At 43.1% G+C, this 21,848-nt stretch overlaps 1 protein-coding gene across 5 annotated transcripts in view; it reads right to left on the bottom strand.

Annotated features, from left to right (window-relative positions):
• Window positions 1–8,289: 8,289 nt before the first annotated feature.
• LOC143841253 (paralemmin-1-like) overlaps window positions 8,290–21,848 on the bottom strand; it is a 294,808-nt gene continuing 281,249 nt past the window's right edge. For 4 of the 5 annotated variants that reach the window (XM_077345332.1, XM_077345330.1, XM_077345328.1 and 1 more), the window contains 2 exons: window positions 21,018–21,710; window positions 8,290–8,449 (listed from right to left, as the gene is read on the bottom strand). In XM_077345332.1, the coding sequence (XP_077201447.1) occupies window positions 8,328–8,449; window positions 21,018–21,710 (815 nt within the window). In that variant the 3' untranslated portion in view covers window positions 8,290–8,327. Of the gene's footprint in view, window positions 8,450–8,524; window positions 21,711–21,848 lie in introns of those variants that run through there. The other variant, XM_077345329.1, reaches the window with a different exon arrangement.

Here is a 21,848-nt window from a genome sequence, read left to right on the forward strand (position 1 = left end):
AAAAATATATTTAAAATAATTAATTCCCACCCATTAAGTGAAACCCTGGTTGAGAAAGCCTGGCCTAAAGAATGAGAAGTATCTGTCTGGTTGCAGCATGAAGACCACAAAGTGAGGGGGAGCCCACCACCTCTTTAGGCAGCCAGTTCCATTGCTGAACTACTCTGACCATGATTTCCCCCCTGATATCTGGCTGATGCCATTGCACATGTAGCTTAAAGCCATTACTGCAGGTCCTTTCATCTGCTGCCAACAGGAGCCGCTCTCTGCCGTCTTCTAAGTAGCAACCTTTCAAATAGTTCAAGAGAGCAATCACGTTTCCTCTCAACCTCCCCTTCTCCAGGCTGAACAGTCCTAAGTCCCCCAGCCTTTCCTCATAGGGCTTGGTCCCCAGGCCCTGGGTCATCCTAGTTGCTCTCCTCTGCACCCTCTCAGTTTTGTCCACATCCTTTTTGAAGTGAGGCCACTAGAACTGCACACAGTACTCCAGGTGCGACCTGAGGGTGGAGTCTATGGCATCATGCCCCACTAAGGTCCCTGCCTTCCCCAGGCTCCATCCCCAAATCTCCAGGAGTTTCCCAACCTAGATCTGGTGTTCTGAGGGAACATAGCAACTGCAATTCAGAGGCAGCAATCCTCTAAAGACCAGAGCTAGGAGGTAGGTTTAATCGGGTACAGCCTTGGCCTCTGTACCCTGTTTACTGGGTTTCCAGGGCAACTGGTTGACCACCATTTGGAGCAGGATTTCAGACTGGTCTGATCCAGCAGGGCCCCTCTGATGTTACTTCCCCTCTTTCCAGCTTCAGTCCTTTTCATCCATCTGCCTACCCGCCTCTCTCCTATCATTCACACTGGGCTTAGCTTCCATGACACTTTAATCTGGCCTAGGCATGTCTCATCCTAAAACATACTATGTTTTAAAGTCTTAGACTATTTATGCACTGGGACCTTAACTGCCCCAGCATCCGTGCAAGAACACAAATCGGGGGCAGATGTGGTGCACTGGGCCAAATGCTCCCCCATGTGCGTGCAAGGAAGAGGTGGGGCAACCTGCCATGACTAAAACTCCAGCCTGCAGCCCAGCATGAAACCTCCAGTGCATAAATGGTCTTAATGAAGACTAAAAGAGGAGAGGAAGACACTCTGGACTCACCTTTCAGACTTTAATGGGCAGCCTCCATACTAACAGAAGCACTTCCAGATCAAGGCACACTAGCCTTGAAGCTGCACCTGAACAGGAAGACTCCCAGACTACAGGAACATGGCTGATCCTGCAGTGTTATAGGTGGAAGCAATACACCATTGGCTATCCAAGATCACCTGATTCCCCAGACCCAGAGATTTCTGGTCTCTTAATGACTCCATCGCTTTGGAGTTACAGAGACAGGCTACCAGGACCAGAGTGGTACAGATTTAATCCTGCAGTACCTTCCAAGTATAAATGATATCTGAAATGCTAGCATGGTTATTTTATCAAGAGAGAATGTACATATATGCATGTAGAAGAAGTTTGGTTTATTTAGATATTTATACCCTGCTATTCTCCTTAATGGGACACAAGGCGAGTTGTGACATATTTAATTCTCCCTGCCTTCATTTTATTCCCTCAACAACCCTGAGATTAGGCAGAGAGAGAGAGAGAGAGAGAGAGAGAGAGAGATTGGCTTAAGGTCACCCCACAAGCTTCCATTTTAGAGTGGGGCTGGACCCAGTTTTCTAGGATTCTATGCCTGGCCCTCTAGCCACCACACCACACTGGCCCTCAATTCATAGCCATGGAGTTCCAGTTCATGGCAAGAAGTGGAACGGGAGTCACTACTGAGCAAAATAATTTGGATTTGTGAAGTGTGGTTTGCTATGTTGATGAGCAAGAGAACGGCATTCAAGCAGATGTGGGAAGAGTCGGGGGACAGGCAAGAAAAATGCATTAAAGCTTGGCAGCTCTTTCTTACATACTGGAATGCGATTAAACCCAAGGAGAAAATTAGAGGGGAAATTTTGTGGTATCAAAAAAAGGGTTACAGACCTGCTCCCTTGGAACTATATAATAGCTAGAAGAAGAAGGCTGTTTTTCTCTACTTGAAGGAGTCTCTAAGTGGCTTACAGTCGCCTTCCCTTTCCTCTCCCCACAACAGACACCCTGTGAGGGGGGTGAGGCTGAGAGAGCCCTGATATCACTGCTTGGTGAGAACAGCTTTATCAGTGCTGTGGCGAGCCCAAGGTCACCCCAGCTGGTTGCACATCTCTATATTACTGGTATTGATGATCAGTAGATTATTCTGTTATGAGATTTGTAATATAGATGCATCGTTGTGGTTTCTAGACAGTCCCACATTGGGACTCAGTGTGTGCAGGCTAGTCTGCACAGAAGACCAACAGCTACAGGTAAGTGAAATCCTGTTTTGTTGTAACTTTAAGAGGGACCCCTCCCCCTGCCCGAGACCTGAAAAAAGGCTACAGAGACCAGCATAGGCTACGACTCACTGACTGTGTAAATAAGGTTTGCTGACTCAGGCTTACCCCTTTGAAATAAGCACCTTTGGAGTAAACAAGATCATAGTTTTAGTAGCGCATGGTTGCGGCCGCTTCTATTTTTATTTCTTTCATTGCTATCGATGACATATGCATATGTGAGTGATCCAATCCACGAGAGCGAGGAATAAAGACTGACAGCACAGTGAAGCAAACAGCTCCCTGAATGAGCTTCTGGCTCTCTTTTGGTTGTGCATGTGGCTGCAGCACATCTACAGACTGCATCCTAGTATATACGATAGCCACTGGAGCCCTATCTCAGCAGCTGGAGATGAGAGAGGCTGTACAGAAGCAGAAGCAAAGTGGCAGATATGTAAACACAATCAGATTCCCAACACCAAGCAATTTCTTTCCCTGTTTGCTTTCTGTGCAGGACATCTTATTTACCTTCTAGGTCCTTTCCTACCAGTACGAACTCATCCCCCACTTTTCCTATTGCCCATAAAAGAAGAAATGGCAAGCATCAGATGGAAGTGGTCCATCTTTCTCCTGTCTTAAAACAACTACAATGTGACACTTTACTCAGCGGAAGAAGGGAGAGAGGAAGGAGACAACCTCCACAGAGTGAGCAGCTGGTGGCAGTTCCCCACACCAGTGTGTAAGTCATTGGACTGCTTCCATTAAATATATGTCATAGCACTGTCAGCCTCACTTTGATATACAATTCATTGAAAAGAATGGAACACACATGTGTATAACTAAACAAAGTAGCTCTGACCTGGATAGCCCATGCTGGTTTCATCAGTTCTTGGAAACCTAAGCAGGACCGATTCTGGTTAGTATTTGGATGGGAGACCAAGGAAGTCCAGGGTTGCTAAGCAGAGGAAGGCCTGGCAAACCACCTCTGAATGTCACTTGTCTTGAAAACCCTATGTAGGATATGCAAATCTGCTTGTTGAGCTAACAAAGTTACCAGTTAAAAGGACTACTAGGGGCCAAGCCCATTGCATTCAGGAATACAACGGGCACTAGATTAGGGGAGTGGGGTGGAAGAACTCTGTGGATGGCCTCCCCCTCCTACCAGGACCCGGAAAGGCTGCAGACTGCTGTTATAGAACTCACCGACAGGAGCAGCTCTCACGCAGCAGGGATATGCAGCCTCCGAGCCTTGGAGGGAAGTGGAAGGAGGAGGGGGTGGTCAGGGGTGGGGTACGGAAGGCGACTGGCTGGCCGCTGGACAGACAGGCAAGTTGGTTGGAGGAGGAGGCGCTCACAGGCGGGACAGCTGCCCTAAGTGGGTGCTAAGCACTGAGTGGCACTTAAACCATGAGACACACTTCTCCTCCGGACCTGGAAGACCCATGTTTGAATCCCTGCTCTACTATAAAAGCTTGTTGGATCAACTTGGACCAGTCATTCTCTCTCAGCCTAATCTACCTCACAAGATGAAATGGAGAGATGGGGAGCCATGTATTCTTCCCTAAGCTTCTGGGAGGAAGGGCAGGATAAAAATATACTCAAGGAAATGATAATATCTGTGAACTGTTTGCTGGTCTCTTCATGTGCTTCCCACAGATGGAGAGGAGTTGCATGCTCGAAGTCTCTACTTTAAAAATCCAGCTCCTTTCATATATAAAATCACATCCTGATATTCTCACTTTTGCATTCAGGGAGTTTTTATTATGAAGTGAGCGAACATGCAGTCCTTTCAGATGTGCCTGAGTCCAGGCAAAGTGTTGTGCAATTCTAGCAGGTTTGGTTGAGTTAATCCACCTTGCTGACACGGTACCTGACAATGTCTTCCAGCTTACCTTTAGAAGTCTTCTGCAGACAGGCCACACAATGGTGTCTAGAAGCCAGCTGCCTGCAGATGGCATCTCAGTGCATATAAGAACCATTGCAAGCAGCAACACCAGCCCCTTGGCCTGAAAATCAGTCTAACCTTGTCTGCCTGTATTTTACTCATGATCAGTGTCTCCTTATTCAAGTGCGAGCTTTGAAATATGAATCAGACAGATTCTAAATCCAGAGTAAAACAAAAATAAACATTGATTGTAGAATTTGCAAATGTGGATGACATATTAATTCGAGCAGTGAATCTGAATCTAAAACTGACTGGTCATTTTGGAGACTGTTGTTTTCATTTATTACTATTTTAAATATTAAGGGAAATGCAAACTAGGGGACACTCTTTGACTGAAAACTGCTCTCTTTGCCCTCTGTAAGTCCTGTCTGCCCAACCTGAGAAGCTCAGTGCAGCCAACTGCTGTCCATGAGAGCCCTCTAGGGACTTGCTGTGCCTCTCTGCCTGCTACCTGGAACTACAAAAGACAGGAGGGGGGGCTGAAACACGTGTTAATGTACAGTCTGTGATTGGCTTGGTGGACTGTAAGCCATCTGCCAAAGACTTTTAAAGGTCTAGCAGTCTGAACTGCACAATTGCTTATTATAAATCTTATTTTACAAATCTTGTCAAATGCTGCATTTTGCAAAAAATGAATGGTAGCCTGATACAGAACTCAGTCTTTTCCTTCTAACCAATCAAATGGATTATTGGTCTGCCAGATCACCGTTCTACGCACGTATTCTCCTCACTGAGTCATGGCCCTTTCAGTTGATTCCCATTTCTCACACTTCACTTACCCTACAATTAATCTCTTCTGCATTTGACGATTGCGTATGTCTGAAAACTTACCTCTGATGGTACGACATTGCCCAGGTCAGTAAGCTGAAACGAGGATTTGCTCTGCCTCAGAGAGCAGTCATTTATGACTAGGTTTGGCTGTTTGGCCCCTCTGATCAGCAGAATGGTAGTTTAAGGGAGGTTGTGGATCCTGAAGCTTATGCATTCCGGTTTGTGCCTATGCTTCACAACCAGACCCAATTGCATCTCTAGTCTCAACACATTTCTATTAATAGCAGGTGTGGAGTAATGGTGGGTTTGACTAAGGCCAAGATGTGCATTAATATCTGTCTACCCCGTCCTAGGGTGGCTTGCTGAGTGGTTGGGAGGGGGATTTATGCTGCCAATCTTGGGTGTTGTTTGTTTTTATAGTTAACAAGGTTTTATTGGCTTTATATATTGTAACCTGCCACGAGTCCTTGGAGAGTGGCGAGATAGAAATCTAATAATAATCAAACAAACAAATAAATGTTGGGGCTGGGGCATGGGAGGGAGTTTAACCCCACCCTAGTTTTCTAGTGTACATTTCTCCCCTTGCATACTGCCATGGTCAAAATGGCAACTACAAATAGTGGGAGATTTGTGGGTCACACAATCTTATCTTGGTTTGAGTGCCAAATGATAAAAAGTGAAAAGGGGTGCTGCTGCAACCACATTTACTTTGGCTTTTAGCAGCAGAGAAACATTGCTTGAAATCTGGTCTATTTCTCAATTGTTGCATCAACTAGCCAACTCCAAAGAATCAACTAGCCAACTCCCTTCTTCTTCGGCTCTGCCTTGATTCTACTCTTTATGTACCACCATTCAGGTTCACTGCCTTATAGTATTAGGAGAAAGACAGAAAATGATTGTGAATGTCTATAAAAGGTTATAAAAGTCAAGACAACCGTCAAATGGGGGAAATATACTTACCCAATTGCTCCTCCAGATTTGGTGAGGAGGGAGGAAACATTCCTTCCCCATGCACCTGCTTCCCCATGTTCTTTTGACTCCTGTGCTAATGGACATCTTTGTGTGGGTCTCTAACATTTCAAGAAGAGGTATCAGCATAAAAGCTAGATCTCAAAGGTCCCAAGGTGTGGTCCAAAGACAAGTGATGCAGCTGAGAACAAACACATCTGGATCTGGTCAGTGCCTGGGAGATCTGCCAGGAATCCCCTGTACATTGCCTTGAGTTTCAAAACGGGTGGTGGAAACAACAGCACAATCCGATGCTTGTCTACTTTAAAGTAAGTCCCATTATGTTTATAGGGGTTTAGTTCTCGGAAAGTGTGCTTAGGGTCACAACCTAAATGGTTAAGGGAGTAATGAAATAAAATCCAACTACCCAATCTCAGCTTTTTAAAGTCAATCCTCAGCTGTGCTATTCAGGCCTATGGATATGTATGAAGTATTGAAACATTCTACTCATACTTGGCTGTCTGGTCACACTGGAGGTGGGATTCTAGCATGACGTAGGTTGGAGAGCTTCTGGACAAGAAGTGCGCCTCACAAAATGTGTCCATTGGAAAGGTTAGCTTAACACAGCCTGCCAAGGTTTTTAGAGGGCAAGGGCATTCACCGGACGGAATAGGTTAAAATAATGAATTGGCTCACAGTGCATAAATTGGGTAATAAAAATAGAGTCTACCTGCTCTCTACTGAAAAAATAAAAACGATAATGTCAGCTTGAGGAAGTTGACAGATAGATGGCAACTTCAAGCTGCTGCCCAGTATGGTTTATCCCACAGTGTTTTGATAAAAAATAATCTTCCTCGGAGAAGTGAGGTACTTTCTCTGCTTTGAGAGAAATGCATTCGGCTTTACACAGTTTTTCTGGAATATGCCCAACGTATAATTAACATATGGAATTTGCTACCCCAAGATGAAAAGATGGCCACTAACTTAGATGGCTTCTTCAAAAGGTTAGGGAAGTCCATGGAGGACAGGTTGAGTAGTCATAAATGCTTGTGTTTAGTGGAAACATTGGGTACAAATAACAAGATACAACAGCCTAGCAGGGGACCTTCCTGCTGGATGTCGGGACCAAGCTGAGCTTCTGCAGGGCACAGATACACTCCTAACTATGTTGCCCCCCAAGAAACTGCATGGGCAGAAAACTCAGTATGTGAGCTTCTTGGGCACAATGTTGGAAAAGGAATTAGGGTTGCTATTTGCCCAACGCCAGCCTATTGCCTCACTCATTGGGGCAGCAGGGGGGAAACAGGGGTGTGAAAATCCAACGTGGCAACCTCACTTCCGGCCACGTAATTAGGGTTGCCAGCTCTGAGTTGGGAAATACCTTGAGACTTTGGGGGTACAGCTGGGAGTTAATGGGATTTGGGGTAGAGAGGGACCTTAGTGAAGTATAATAGTGTCCACCCTCCAAAGAAGCTGTTGTCTTCAGGGAAATGGATCTCTTTAGTTCGGAGATGGACTATAATTCCAGGGGATGCCCAGGTCTCACCTGGGGACTGGCATTCCTACATGTAATCGGAAATGATGTCACTATGTTGCTGCTCTAGGATTTGTCTGAAACTCTGCTTTAGTTTTTTAGTGTCCTGAAATGTGTGACATCATTTCTGGCTACAGATCCTTCAGGAACATCACAGAACCTGCCACCGGCAGCTCTAAGGGGAATGCTGGACTTTATGGACTTTTGGTCCAACTGTGCTGGGCAATCCTTATATCTAGTCATGGAGTGAAGTTCGCTACAATAAATTACTGGTGCTGCACTGTATACCATTTCACAGTTTAATGCCTGAGAGTAAATGTAGCAGGGAACAGGTTCCAGATCTTTCATGGGCATCCTGGTATGATTTTATGTTTCAAAGAGGTGTCTAAAAACCACTCTTTTTCTTTCCTACTCAGCACTGTGGCAAGAGACCACACTGCATGTAACGCAAATTACTCCATGGAAAGGCATGGAGGTGGATGGGGGGTAAATGCATTAGTCCAAATGACAGGTTAATTAGGCACGTGAGTACCAAGTGTGATTCCAGAGGAGAACAGAGCAGCAGAAAGGGGAGGAAAATGAAATCTGGGTTAGTTTGACTGAGCACAGTGGGAAAGTTTGGAACCAAAACTTCCTTGAGATGGTAGAATATCTGGAAGAGTGAAGGAAGAAGAGTAAAAAGAGAACAAAGACACAGGAATAGGTGCAGTGAAAAGGCAGTTTTATTTACTTTTAATACTATACAGAGAGAAGGGGGGAAAAACCCAACAGAAAGTAGCCACAGTTACAGCATGGCTGTTGCTGGCAGTGTTCGGAAATCTCTTTTTTTTTCTGTTTGTGTGTCTTTGATTTTTTTTTATCTGAAGAAAACAAATGAAGGGGAAAAAAGCATATACAGTCTCAAAAAGTACACTTTAGGTTACAAAGGACAGCAGCTTCCCCCCCCCCCCCCCAGCAATTCTAATCCAGTGGTTAGCACAACAGTGTCTTTCTTCCCCCCTGCAAAAATGGGATTTTATTTACAGTGGCTTCCAAAGAAAGAGGGTGTTTTTAAAACTAAAGCTACAGCGTTTTTTTTTTTTAAAGAAGGAAGAAGAATCTCAACCACAACCTACATTCGGCAAAAAGCTGCATTTTACACAACATTTTCTTGGGCCTCAATGCAGGATTTTAAAAATTATTTATGGCACATAGGAAATCTTTTAGAGATTGGGGCAGGAGTGTCCTTTTTAAAAATCTGGTATTGCATTTGCCAACAAAAGGCTCCTAATTATTTTTTTAATGGATTTATCGACGGTCTCGGTTTGGTACTCACAACCAATGTTTCCTCTAATTCTTTTGCCTACTGAGCAGAGCAGTTCTCACCTTGAGTAGAACAGAACTACTGTAACCTTAAAATGGGCAAGAGGCAGCACAGACGTCTGCTGAAGGGAGCTTCCTGGGTTAATGAGCAGCTGCTCATGGGCACAACTTCAACAGAAAGTTACAGGAGACAAGTTTGCTTGGATCTCATCACAGATCACAGAAGAAGGTGCATTTCTTGGATGGGAGGCCCTTTTAATTCGTAAAACCTTGTTCCATTGAACCCTCCCAAAAGCCCCAAACCCTGCTCTGGTTTGGCTCTGCATAACTTACTATAGGAAGACTCAAAGACAGCTACACAGGCCATAGGGTTGCCAAACTCCAGGCGGGATATGGAGAAAGTGACCTGTCAGCAAGTGTGGCCAGCAAAGAAGCAGAAGAAGCCGACACGCTGGCTGCATAGAGTGCAAGAGAATAAATTTATTCCCAAATCATGCTTTGTCAAAGCGTGGACTGGTTGATGATGACTTTATAGGTTCCGTTTCTTGCTGACACTGACATTTCTTGTTTATAAATGATGTGTTTTATTGTATAGTTTTTTCACTGAGGAAGTATAGGAAAATGTTCAATTAATTGGTCCATGTTTCGACAAAACATAATTTGGGAACAAAGTCATTCCTTCTCTTAAACTACAGGTGGGCCTGGAGATCTCCCCGAATTACTAGAGAGATCACTTTCCCTGGAGAAATGACTACTTCAGAGGACAGACTTGGTCTTATGCCTGAATAATGTCCCTCCCCCACCTTCCTTTGGGATCCATCTACCAAAGCTCCAGGAATTTCCCAATAGGGAGTTGGCAACCCTAGCAGATGTATGCACACAGTTTTTCTTTGCAGCTACAGCCTGCCTGGCACATAAGGGAAAGGCAGCTTTTTTGTTTCACACTGTTGGGCAAAACAGGCCCCCCTCTATATTTCAGAGCTTCTCTCATTCCCCCTTGCTGAGCTCAGTTAAAAGAGAAGGCAGAATGGTTGCTGTGATGTCCCACTCTACTGTGGGCTTGTGGGGCAGAACTCTTTCCCCCACATCAAGTGTTTTAAGAGCCAAAACAGCTGCATGGGCATCTGCACACACTGTAAAATGATCACAAGACCACTTGTGAGAGGCAGAACACAGAGGCTGCAGTTGCTGCCCACCCCTCTAATTCTAATCATCTCTGAACACTCCCCACTCAGGCTACAACACAGGCAAAAAAAGAAAAGAAGTTTCTACCTTAATGTGCTACAGTGCTGCATCAGAGGCATCCATGACTGGCATGAGCTAGCAAGCTAACGTGGTAAAAGGACTGTCATGTGCTTCAGAGCAAAGCTGGATCAACTATTCTGTGCAGGAAGCAAGGTGCAAAGGGAAAAGCCTGGGAGAAAGGAGGGAGAAGAATCTACTCCTGATTGGCAATGACTGGGAGGGAGGTGGGAGGAGGGAAGAAAAATCTTCCTCTCATTGGCAAAGACTGGGAGGGAGGGAGGAGAAAAGGAGGAAATACCCTCTCTCATTGGCAGAAAACTTTATTTTATTTATCGGTTTGTGGCCCACCACTCCCACACAGTGGGTTGTGGTGGGTAACACCCATACCCCATTCAAAATTCCCATAAAACAATCATAAAACCAGATAAAAACTCTCCCCTGGTGGTGACAGATTTCACAACCCCTAGTACTGGTTAGAGGGGCATGGCAAATTATTGGTGGGGCCACACCCCTTTGTGCAGCATTGGGGCTATGCGCCGGCCCCTCAGTCATCTTATTGCATCCCACTCAGTTCAATGAGCTTGCTGAGTAAAATGGCCAATGGTTGACAGCAATTCTATGCACAGTCGGTTGAGAGTGACACTGTTTTACTCATGGTCACACACAGAACGAGGCTTCACATCCTTTGGGTTTGGATATCCATTAAATGGGTTGCTTCAAGAATGGGCTGTAAATTTGCCATTTCAAGCACCTATTCTAGGAAGCTGACGGAACCACTTGAAATGTACATTTCTGTATTTTAGTAGCAGGCTCTGTAAGACTTGCAATAGACTGTCACTTTTAAAAATGATGTTGTTTGGTTTAAAACAATAAAGATATGGGTACGCACATAAGCTTGCTGCACGCAGATTGGTATCCTATGTATAATTAACCTCACTGTAATAAATGCAAGGGCTTTCACTAGGGCTGTGCCTGCCAACTGGCAGGGACACCTCTGACACGTTGCTGATGTCATTCCTTTGCCCCAACATGATTATGTCATTTCCAAGTTGCCCTGGAAGTGGTCTCTGTATGCTGATAGACCACTTCCAGGGCAACTTCCCCTCTCTGCCCAGTGAATAATGGCAGGAGGTGAGGGCTGCTGATAGGAAGTCTCCTGTCAACCTGACAGCCCTAGATTTCACTGACAATAATTTAACTAGTGGCTGCTTCTTTCATTACAGCTTTTAAGTGTATACTGACAATTTCCAGTTTTGATTAAAACAGGAGCCCTGGTTAGGTTTACTCACAGCCAAAGTTGTGACAAGGATGTTACATACACAGAGGCTCCTGCTTTTGAAGTTCATCGGACAACTCCCACTAATGGTTCAGGATTGCACCATTAACACGTGGCTCAAGTCAGTTGTTTAAAATTGCTCTTACTGGTAATTAAGCTTGTAAGCATCCAGTCCCAGTTATGTGCTTAAGACTTCAATCCTATTCACACTTGCTTGGGAATGAAATCCACTTGAACTGTTTTGGATCATGCTACCCATTTGTTAATCTGAAGTTTTAGTGGAATGGTTTGTGTGCTCAGAGTTATGCCTATGAACCTGCCTTCAGCAAGTGAGAAGGTGGTCTATAAATAAGGTAAATAAATAAAAGTGAACAGCTAGGTCAAATGGGAAACCCCCCCCAAAACCTACAATCAGCCAATGTTAAAGTGCATAAAAAGTATTGGAAAGAGAGGCATCCCCTTTTTAAAAATAAATTGTGGGGTACAATCCAACCAAAGATAACACGCTGTTAAGCTCCACTGGTTTCAGTTAAGGAAATTAAAGCACGTTTTTCTTATTAGCGTCAGTGGGCCTTAGAGGTTGCTAGCTTTGGTTACACTGAGCTCTTTAAGACACGTCATAATTTAAGCTAGACTATTTACAGTACAGACAAGGTGTCTCGAAGTGCTGTTTGAAAATACATGCTTATTAAGGTAGGTACTGTGTGGGAATAACTATATCTGGTTATTTACAGCAATGGGATCTCCCATGACATCATGCATTCTCGACAATACTTATAACCCAAAGGCTGAATTCAAACATCCCTCTCCCAGCAGAAGAAGGGTCAATTTTTTACTTATTCCTTCTCCCAATGGGAATCAGCACATCGCCCCTTAAGGGTGCCCAGGAACAGTGTTTCAGGGAGCTCAGAGAGTGAAATGGTAAAAATCAAGACCTTCCGCTGGTGGAAGTGACTTACATCTGTGGAACACGACCATTGGATTCAGACTATGAAAATATATAAAAATGTATTTACAGTGCATAAGGGGTGCAATTCACTTGCTGCCCTTTTATAGACAGAGGCGTCATAGCCACAAGTGGTGAGAGTTTAAATCTATTCTACGTAAAATGTGGTTACGGTAATTAAGTTTTGAACCCTACCTCACCCAACTGCAGATGGGAGGGTTGTGTTTTTAGTGCTCCCCTTGGAAAAAAAAAAATCCCCGCTAAGAGAGATTTAAAAAAAATTAGGTGCTGGGGCACAGGTTACAATTGCCCCAAGGAAGTTCCTAAAACTCTGTTCTGCAGCAAACTATCAACTGCCCAAGCATTTTTGACTACCGTATGTGTTTCCATATCACTGCTACCTGTACATGGCAGTTGCTAGAGAGAGCATGGAAACTCTCACAACTTGATGTGGTGGCTGCTTATATATGTTTCAGGCTGTGTAGGGAATCTCTTGTCACTGGGAGGTCCTTTCCTATGACAGTTTCATGGTAGCTGTATCATATGCTCTACACCCGAGTCTTAATGAAACAGAAAGAAATAAAGTATACTGTTAAGAAGAGCTTATACCCCACTGAATTAGCAAGACTAACAACCCAACCCATGCAAGTTTACTCAGTCTATGTTCTAAGTAAGACAGCTTCCATGCAAGAACCAAAGCATGCTTTTTTTTGATGAGCTGGGCCCTGGTTTCCTGAACCCAGCTCACTTTTCCTACAATCGCGCATCAGTTGTGGGGAAAGCCTTGGTTGGGCTCAGAATGACAGAGCAGTAGGAGGAGAGCTGGTGGCCTCCTGCCAAAGACCTATTACGTTTAAATTTCTCTCCCACACACTTTTATCCTTAGCATATTCCAAGTATTGAAGCTGAAACAAAGGTCTGCTGCAGGGCTGTCGAGGGCCACCATGGCCCCTCCAACAAAAATTCCTTCACACCACCCAGACTCAAGGTAAACATCATATGAATACAAATGACATGATCTATTCAGCTCCATGGGCTCCCCAGAGTGATCACAGCACCTGCAATTTTGTCCTGCTACCTGGGACATGGCATCCCCAATCTTGCCAAATCTTAGAAGCTGAACAGAGTGTACTTGGATGGAAGATCACCAAGGAAGACTCTACAGAAGAAGGCAACAGCAGCCCATCCCTGCTCCCCACTGACCATGAACACCCCTTGTTGGGGTTGCCATAGGTTGGTTGTGGCATGACATGTGTGTAATCACTATCTCTCACAACCCTGCTCCATTAGGAGAAAGTCATTTTGATAATGAGTTTAAAAGCAGAAAAGTAACTAGGTGGAAGAGGGGAGTTCTCTTGTACTCCTTTTCAAGTTAGAAGAGGCTCCACCCCTTGATTCCGTGTGGCCGGATCCAGGTTATGAAAGAAGCCTTTTCTCAAGTGCCCTCAATAGGCCTGCTCCTTGTTGTTGCTTTCATCCACCTGCTCTCCCTCCTCTGTATCTCAGTGCAGTTAACGCTAATGCCCAGAAAGACTGTGTACACATAGGAGGCAGTGTTCATGAGTAGTAGCAGGGCCCGAGTGGCTGGCAGTGGGTCCCTATGGCCGCATGGAACTTAGCCATTGCCGGTAGGCACCAATCCCTGATGCAAGCCCTGGTGAGGCACACTTGTACATAGAACAAATTGCTGTTGTATTCAGTCAGGCTCTATGCCTTTAATGAAGCAATACGGAGAGACGCTTGAGCCTTTTAAAGGGATTTGCTCAAGAAACTGTCCCCTGGCACTTCTATTGTATTAATAATTCATGCAAACCATCGATAGAAACCTCCACAGTTACAATTCTAACAACGTGCTCAATGTAGGAATTGTGACGTTCAGCCCATTTTCTCCTGGACATGTTTCCCCAATCAAATGAAAACATTGAGGAAAACTGGAAAGGGAATGCGGGATTTTCTTAACAACTAACTGTGAACTGCTGTTTTTAGAAGAGGCGAACAGATTCTTATAAAGCATTTCTACCATTTAGATCTGATCACATTTGTCCCTATCCTGATCCCTGATTTAATCGAATGTAAAATTTCTCAGGCTTCTATTCACTTTATTATTATTATTATTATTATTATTATTATTATTATTATTATTATTATTATTATTATTACATCAGTGTTCCTAATATATATGAGAGTCCGAATACGTAGGTGGGATTCCAAACACATTCTTTTTCTCTTCACCGTATCACCCTCTGCCCCACTGAGACGGGCCAGAACTGGTGAAAGCGTTCAATAATCTATTATATTACTCCTAAACAGTTTGCTTGCTTTGATATTGTAAAAATTAGGGTACATATTTTGAAATAACTAAGTGATCCTGATCTGTCAGATATGTTTGACTTTGACAAGTTTAAGGACATGTGAGCTGTACTGGGGCATGTGTGTTAAAGTTCAACTGAGGGCACATATGCAAAAAGAAAATAAATCTTTTCAAGAGGGTTGGCAGTGATATATAGGCTTCCTTGAAAGTCAACCTCTAGTGGTGGTGGTGAACACTTTGATTTGCATTTATTAAAGTCACCCTTTACCTCAACTTAGTCCCCCCCCCAGCTGTTCATTGTTACCAATCAAGCTTGTAACAAAGACAGAGGTGGATACAATCCGGTGGGAGCTAATCTTGGCTTGTACATCACTATTTGGTAAGGCCTCTTTATTGCCATGCTGACCATTTGTACATCCAGTCAGGAGACTCAGGATATGGGGGAATTGTAAAATCTTCCTCACTACTGAGTGAGTCTACAGATGACCTGGTCATTACATGCATATCTTGGTAAATTGCTGCTTGATAAATAGTCACCTGTTTTTAGCTGGCAAAGTAATGCCACCAGGATTGGGTAGTCTGAAACTACGCCACATTTAAGAGGCTCTGCAGCATTACCAAAAAATGTGCATTACTCTAATATTGAAATGTAGTATTTTAAAAACTGAGAATAGCCTCATCATCTGACGCACTAAACTGTATTGTACACCATGCATTTGAATGCCACAATGGATAATTGGGAGGCAAAGTCCAACTTTTCCCCAGTCTTTTATATTACAGCAATATGAATGGCAGTTCATAGCTGAGGTCCAAGAATGTGCCATCTTATATGTTTCAGAGAGAGAGAGAGAGAATTGTGCCTTTACAGATCAAGAGGGAAACAGAAAGAGAATGTTGTGCGTATGCAGCTTTGGAACACAACCTGCATTTTGGGGGGAAGAAAATAATGGGATAGGGAGAGAATCAAAATTCAAGAGTGCTAAGGCAACCTGTCCAATGGCACATCATACCTATTTTCATTCATTTTGATAATATCACAAAGGCAAACCGGAGGAGTTATGTAAACGTATACTATACAGTACATCAGCCACAGGAAACCAAATAGAGTAAACAACCCTGCAATTCTTTTCTTTCTGCACTGGTATTCCATCAATCAAAAGGAACTGCTTGGTCAGTATAGTTGCCATCTTTTATGTTTCTTTTTCTTTAAATCTGAATGGGAAGTCCTAAGTTTGGGAGGGGGAAATCAATATGAAAACTAAAGTCTGATATATTTGTAGAAAGTTGGAAGATACAAAACATTTAAAAAAATTGTACAAGTTATTTTTTTAGCCTAGGAAAACATGCTGAAAAGATTCCCCCCTTTATTATTTACAAAAGTTAAGGCAAAATATTAATTGTGCCAAACACTCATGAATCAAATTCTTTCTGGCTATAAGTTTCTTGCTTTGAACATTTTCTGTGCTTGAATGGCAAATATATGATCACAGTACTGGTTAAACAGGTAGAGACATCTTGTTGATAAACCTTCTAGGCAAAAAGTATACTCAACATTACAGTCTTGCAGCTGGTTTAATATTCTTCCTGGGAATCCTTAGTTTGGAGAGGTGCAATACATTGAGAAACAGGAAGTCTCATCTCCTTTCACCAAGTTCTATTCCTCACATTTCTTTGGGAAAAGTATGATAGCTGAAGTGATCTAAAATGACTGAATATCTGTCATGCAAACTACCCACTAAATCTTACAATGATTTTTGACTGACTGGACTTGTTCCTTCCTATTGTTACTACCAATATACTGTTGATTGAGTTGAAGGACAGTGGGGAAGAAACTAAATTAGTCCAAAATTTCAAACCAGACACCCCAATTCATATATGAGCTGTTCCAAAGCAGCAATTTTCTCCAGGGGAACTGATCTCTGCCACATGGAGATAAGCTATAATTCCAGGGGATCTCCAGGTCCCACCTGGGGCTGGTAACCCCACACATGGCCAATGAAGCATTTGGCTTTATATTGCTCTGACATGCAGTTCTCCAATTTTCATGGCAAGAAGAGCCTTGGAAGATCAGAATGACAGCACATCTAGTCCAATATCCTCTCTCACACTGGTTGCCCTAAAGGGTCAATGAACAGGGCAGAGGGGACAGGGCTTTCTCCTAATGTTGACTCAGCAGTTTTTGAAACTAAAGATAGTTTCAAATACAGTCTATGGGTCAAATGACTACTGAGCATGCAGAAGTCCTCAAACAACTCGAATTCTAAAGTTGCACCACTCACATTTTAAATAAAAACCTATATATAAGTCTACTTATTGTACGATGTTTTTCTACAGTTTAAGCTTTCTCAGTTGTAAACAGGATTGGAAGGAGTAATTCTGTTTAGGATTGCATTGTGGGTGACCTAGGCAGCATCCATTGTGAATAATTGCTAAAGTGCAACAGATACCAAAAATTACAGCATGCAGATATAACTCCAACTAATTGCTGGTGTAGAGCTGACCCAGAGATTTATGAGGAAGGAGAAAGCCTCTCCTGAACTCTTTGAAGAAAGGGCAAGATAATAGTACACAGACAGAAAACACTATTCTCATTTCTTACTGCTTCATTAATAATTTTGAAGAGTGCTGTTTAAAAATGCACTGTTTTGGCAATAAAATCATTTTTGTACTCAGTGGTTCTTGCCATCTGTGTCTTCTCATTGTTTGGGTGTGGCCCTCCCATTGCTTGGCCACTTGCCATAGATAACTGAGACAGATGTGGGCTAAAAATGGAGGAAAGTGTGCTGATGGAATGAGGAGAGATTAGCACTCTAGCCAGTGTCAGTATGATGTAACGTTTACCTAGGCAGGTTTAAAGTTAGCTGGAGTTTTCACTGAATGTTAACTGGACCCTTTGCAAAGCTGGCTCCTTTGGTTCCCTCGTTGAACTATGAGAAGGACATTATAGCTGATGGGGTTATGAGCACATTAACATGGGCAAGGACAAGGCTCCAGAAATGTAGAAAGCCCATTTTATGGAGGCCATTCATGTTGTGGCACTTAAACAAAAACAAACAAAATAAAACACTATCATTTGATTTTGCAATGGAAGAATTAAGTATAGTTTTGAAAGGAAATGGGAGTCATTTATCTGTTCATGGAACAAACACCACATTGTTATCCTAAGGAGAATTACACCATTCTTAGACCTCAACCTTCAATGGACTTAGAAAGACTTAGAAGGATGAAACTGATTAGAATAGCACTGTCCAGCTATTTGTGTCACTATAAGTTCATTGTTTCTTTGATTTCCTGATTAAAAATGACAAATGATATTGGTATGAACCTCTCCTTTTTTGGTATGAACCTCTCCTAAGATGATCCCATCTACTTTTAGAAGGCTATGATCCTATGCATGCTTCTGGGGAAAAGCTCAAGTTGAAACCAAGCACAACATACTGCCAAGGAAATGTGTTTCGAAGAACAGAATGTCCCATCAATCTCACTGCTTCCATTCTGGTATTTCTTACATGAAAACCTACCATGTCTAGGCATTGTTCCTAATAGCACAGAAAGAAAAGAGTTCAGAGCAAAAACGTTCCACACAAAGTTTAAAGCTAACGGTTAATACAGTAAAAGCACCATTCAAGAGAGAACAGGTACATAGTGAAAAACAACATCAACCTCTGGAGGAGGCTGTTGTTGAATTTATGGTCTTCTCTTAGATTTATTCCAAGGTATGAAATTCCTCCTTGGTTGAAGTTATTATAATGCCACCAGAAAGAACAGTTTCTAATTGAAGTATCACACATAGTAGCATTGGGAATATCTCCACTGGTTAATGAGACAAAACACCAGGGGAATACAGTTTATCAACAGGCTTGCTGTAGTCATGATAAGAATCTATTATTTTCCAACAGCCTCCAGTTCCAGGAGATCCACCCATCCTTCCTTCCACTTGAGATTTCAGCAGAAGGCTACGATGCCTTAAAACTGAGCCAAGGACTTCTGTCAACATTCTTATGGGCTTCGTATGGGCGTTCTGCAAGATTACAGACTGAAAAAGGTACGGCATCTGCTCATGTGTGAATCTGGCATGGGTATACCTATCAATAAATGCTTCTTTGAAATAATGGGCCTGTTCAGATGTTATTTGTCCCTGGAGAGAGATTGTGAGAGATGCTGAAGCGCGCTCACACACACACACACACACATTTCCTCACTGCTCTTTTGCTTATCTCACTGTTGGAGAAGTTAACTATGATCCTGCTATTATCAGAATACAGGATATCCCCTGACTAGGAGAAGAAACCCTCTTTAGGGTCAGAGCATATTTATCTCACACTGGATTAGAAGAAGGCCCATGGGCAAATAATCAGGGGATTGTCTATTTGTTCGTTACTTCTCTGCAGTGATGGCAGCAAGGGACAGAGCTCATACTGAGGCCCATATTCATGCTCCTCCTAGGAACAATTCCAGTAGGAAAATAGTCTCTGAAAGTAGGATTTTTCCTTTGCCGTAAGACTCCTTTTACATTTCATAGAGCATCTGATGAAATGAGTAAACAATGGGCTATTTTGCTTAGCTTTATAGGAAAAGAAGGAAGACAGTTTAGAAGGAATGTGAGTCAGTGAAGCTAGATAGGTTCTGAATGTCTTTGACATATAGTTACCAATAATTTAACCAGTAGAGTCTTGCAAGCTTTTCCAAGGGTGCAAATTAGATCAGTGGTTTTCTAATTTCTAACTCAAGAGCTCTTTGAATCATGAAAGGTTGTACACTCACACTAGCAGATCTTGCTTTGGTTAAAGGTGTCAGATTTCAATTTTTGCAGAGGCAGGCAGTGGAAATCCACCTTGAAAACCCTACAGCGTCACCAGCTGTGACTTGATGGCGCTTTCCACTTCCATTTTGATTTTGTTCCTTCCACTCCCCAGGTGAAAACGATACTTTCTAGGCTAAGCTGATATGTTGACAGGTACATATTAAGAAATGGGTCTTTTTCACCTTGAAAAACCAGAGGCTGTTCTGAGTTCTTTTCACAGGAACTATTTGAAATCTATTATGGACACATTTAACTTAACCATCAATCTCTCCCATATCAGTCAGTCCACAAACCAACATAGACGCTTGTTACTAAGAGCCGAGGAATTAAAACTCACTATTTGTGTTTTAGTTGTGGCTCCCACTGGACCTTTTTCATCACACGCTTAGTTAAGTTTGAATGTAAAGAGATGCAGCAGATTCACAATACTGTAAACTGGAAGATTTGGAAAAGGCCAATTCCCCCCCCCCCCCACCCCAATCTCAATCGGAATTCATCTTGAGTTACGCATTGATCAGTGGTGATGACCAATGTTGAGATTTCAAGGTGATAGTTTCAACTCCAAGGCTGCAATTCAGCACACAATTGCATGCACAAGTCCCAATGAAGCCAACAGTTACCCCCGTGGGATTATTTACTATCAGATAACCAAACACTTATGCCATGAAAAGTTCAATCCACTCAGCACAGCTTCTGCAGAAGTCCCTTGCTAAGCCAGGCAGACTGACTGGTTTTTGCACGGCAGCAGCATTTGGTGGACTGAGCCCACTGTGTGCCCTCTGCTCAGCAATATCCCTTCACAAACCCCAGGAAAATATTGGAGCCTACACATGAGCAAGTCTTGTCGAACAGCTTCCAGGCTTCCAAGATGTCAAGTCATTTTGGAAAGGAAGGGGCCTGAACGTTATGACAGCAAAACAACAGCATGACCAAAGGCCCTCTCTTCTTGCTCCAGGTAAAAAAGAAAGAAAGAAAGAAAAGCAACACAAAGCTATTTTAAAAAATCATTAAAATGCAGTTTAAGGCTCACATAGGCGTGAAACTCAGAGTCCTGCAAAAATCCCGGGAGGTTGATCATACCTGCTAGATATATAAAGTAAAATTCTTCATATACATTTATATGTCTTATAAATATATTTAATACACAAATATGCACATTTACACACAGCCACCTATGCATATTCATATATCATATATTTATAGATAGCTATAGATAGATAGATCTGCTTCAAATATGAAAGTGCTTTTGTCCACTTTCCGCTGATGTCTCACCTTTGAAAAATAATTCTAAAACAGTGCATTGGGTGAGCAATCGTTATTTTCACAACTCAATCTCCCTTGAAGAACTAGAGGGGGGGGAAAAATCAGAGCAACTCAACTGCAAGGCATTGGAGGCAGTTCCTTCCAGTTCACAGTACTGCAGTTAGAAAAATACAGTGAGGTCTAAGGGAGTGATGGAGCACGTGCTGCTCGGAAGAAGAGGAAGAAAGGAAGGAGTAGTCACATGACAATACAGCATTGACAGCGCTTTTTCTTTTCTGTACCTGGGACTTTTTCCATCGGCAGACTCTCTTCTTTCCCCTCTGGCGAGGAAGGTTCTGTTGTGTCTGACGTGGGCCTCCCAGAAACTAACTCAGCGGCGTTTCCATCCATGGTCGACACATCAGTCACAGTCTTCTCGCGCAAGGATTTCTCATCGTCTTCGTCAATGAGGACCAGTTCGGCCTTGATTGTCTCGTCGTAGCCCAGCACCTTTTTGGTCTCCTCTTCATCTTCTATGTTTTGGTAACCCATAAATATCATTGTGACAGGGTGATCTGTACTGGCTTCTGGGACTTCATCCCCAGAGAGCTTTGCTTGGTGTCGAGGGTTCCCGGAATGTCTTTTACTAGATTTGTGCACCATCTCTAGTTTTGCCTCCTTGAAGAGCATCTGGTCCTTCATATGGCTGAGGTTTCCATCAGCTATTATGTTCCTCTCTGATACAGTCGCTCCTCTTATGCTTGATTGTCCGGCTTTCTGGATAAGTTCATCTACATCCTTTGAGCTCAACTTATGCACCCCGTTTTCTATCACTGCACCTCCAGGGTGCATCTCATAGACTACTTTGGTACCATCGTCATAGACTTTGATTCCTCTTTGATGGGCTCCTTCTGGGCCAATGGGGGACGTAGAGAGAATCTTGGTCTCTCCTGTCTGTTTGTCTTTCTCCACATTAATTTCCATGCCGTACAATGCTTGAATGGAAACAAGAGAGGAAGTGCATGTTATAACAACAAAAAGCATGTGAATGTTAATAGCCACACAGACATGCAGACTACTGTGCCCTGCCCCCATTGTAGGTCTTCCTAAAGGGCATGTTAGCAGAGTGGTGC

The sequence above is a fragment of the Paroedura picta genome, chromosome 7 (genome assembly GCF_049243985.1).
Source record: "Paroedura picta isolate Pp20150507F chromosome 7, Ppicta_v3.0, whole genome shotgun sequence".
Taxonomy (NCBI): domain Eukaryota; kingdom Metazoa; phylum Chordata; class Lepidosauria; order Squamata; family Gekkonidae; genus Paroedura; species Paroedura picta.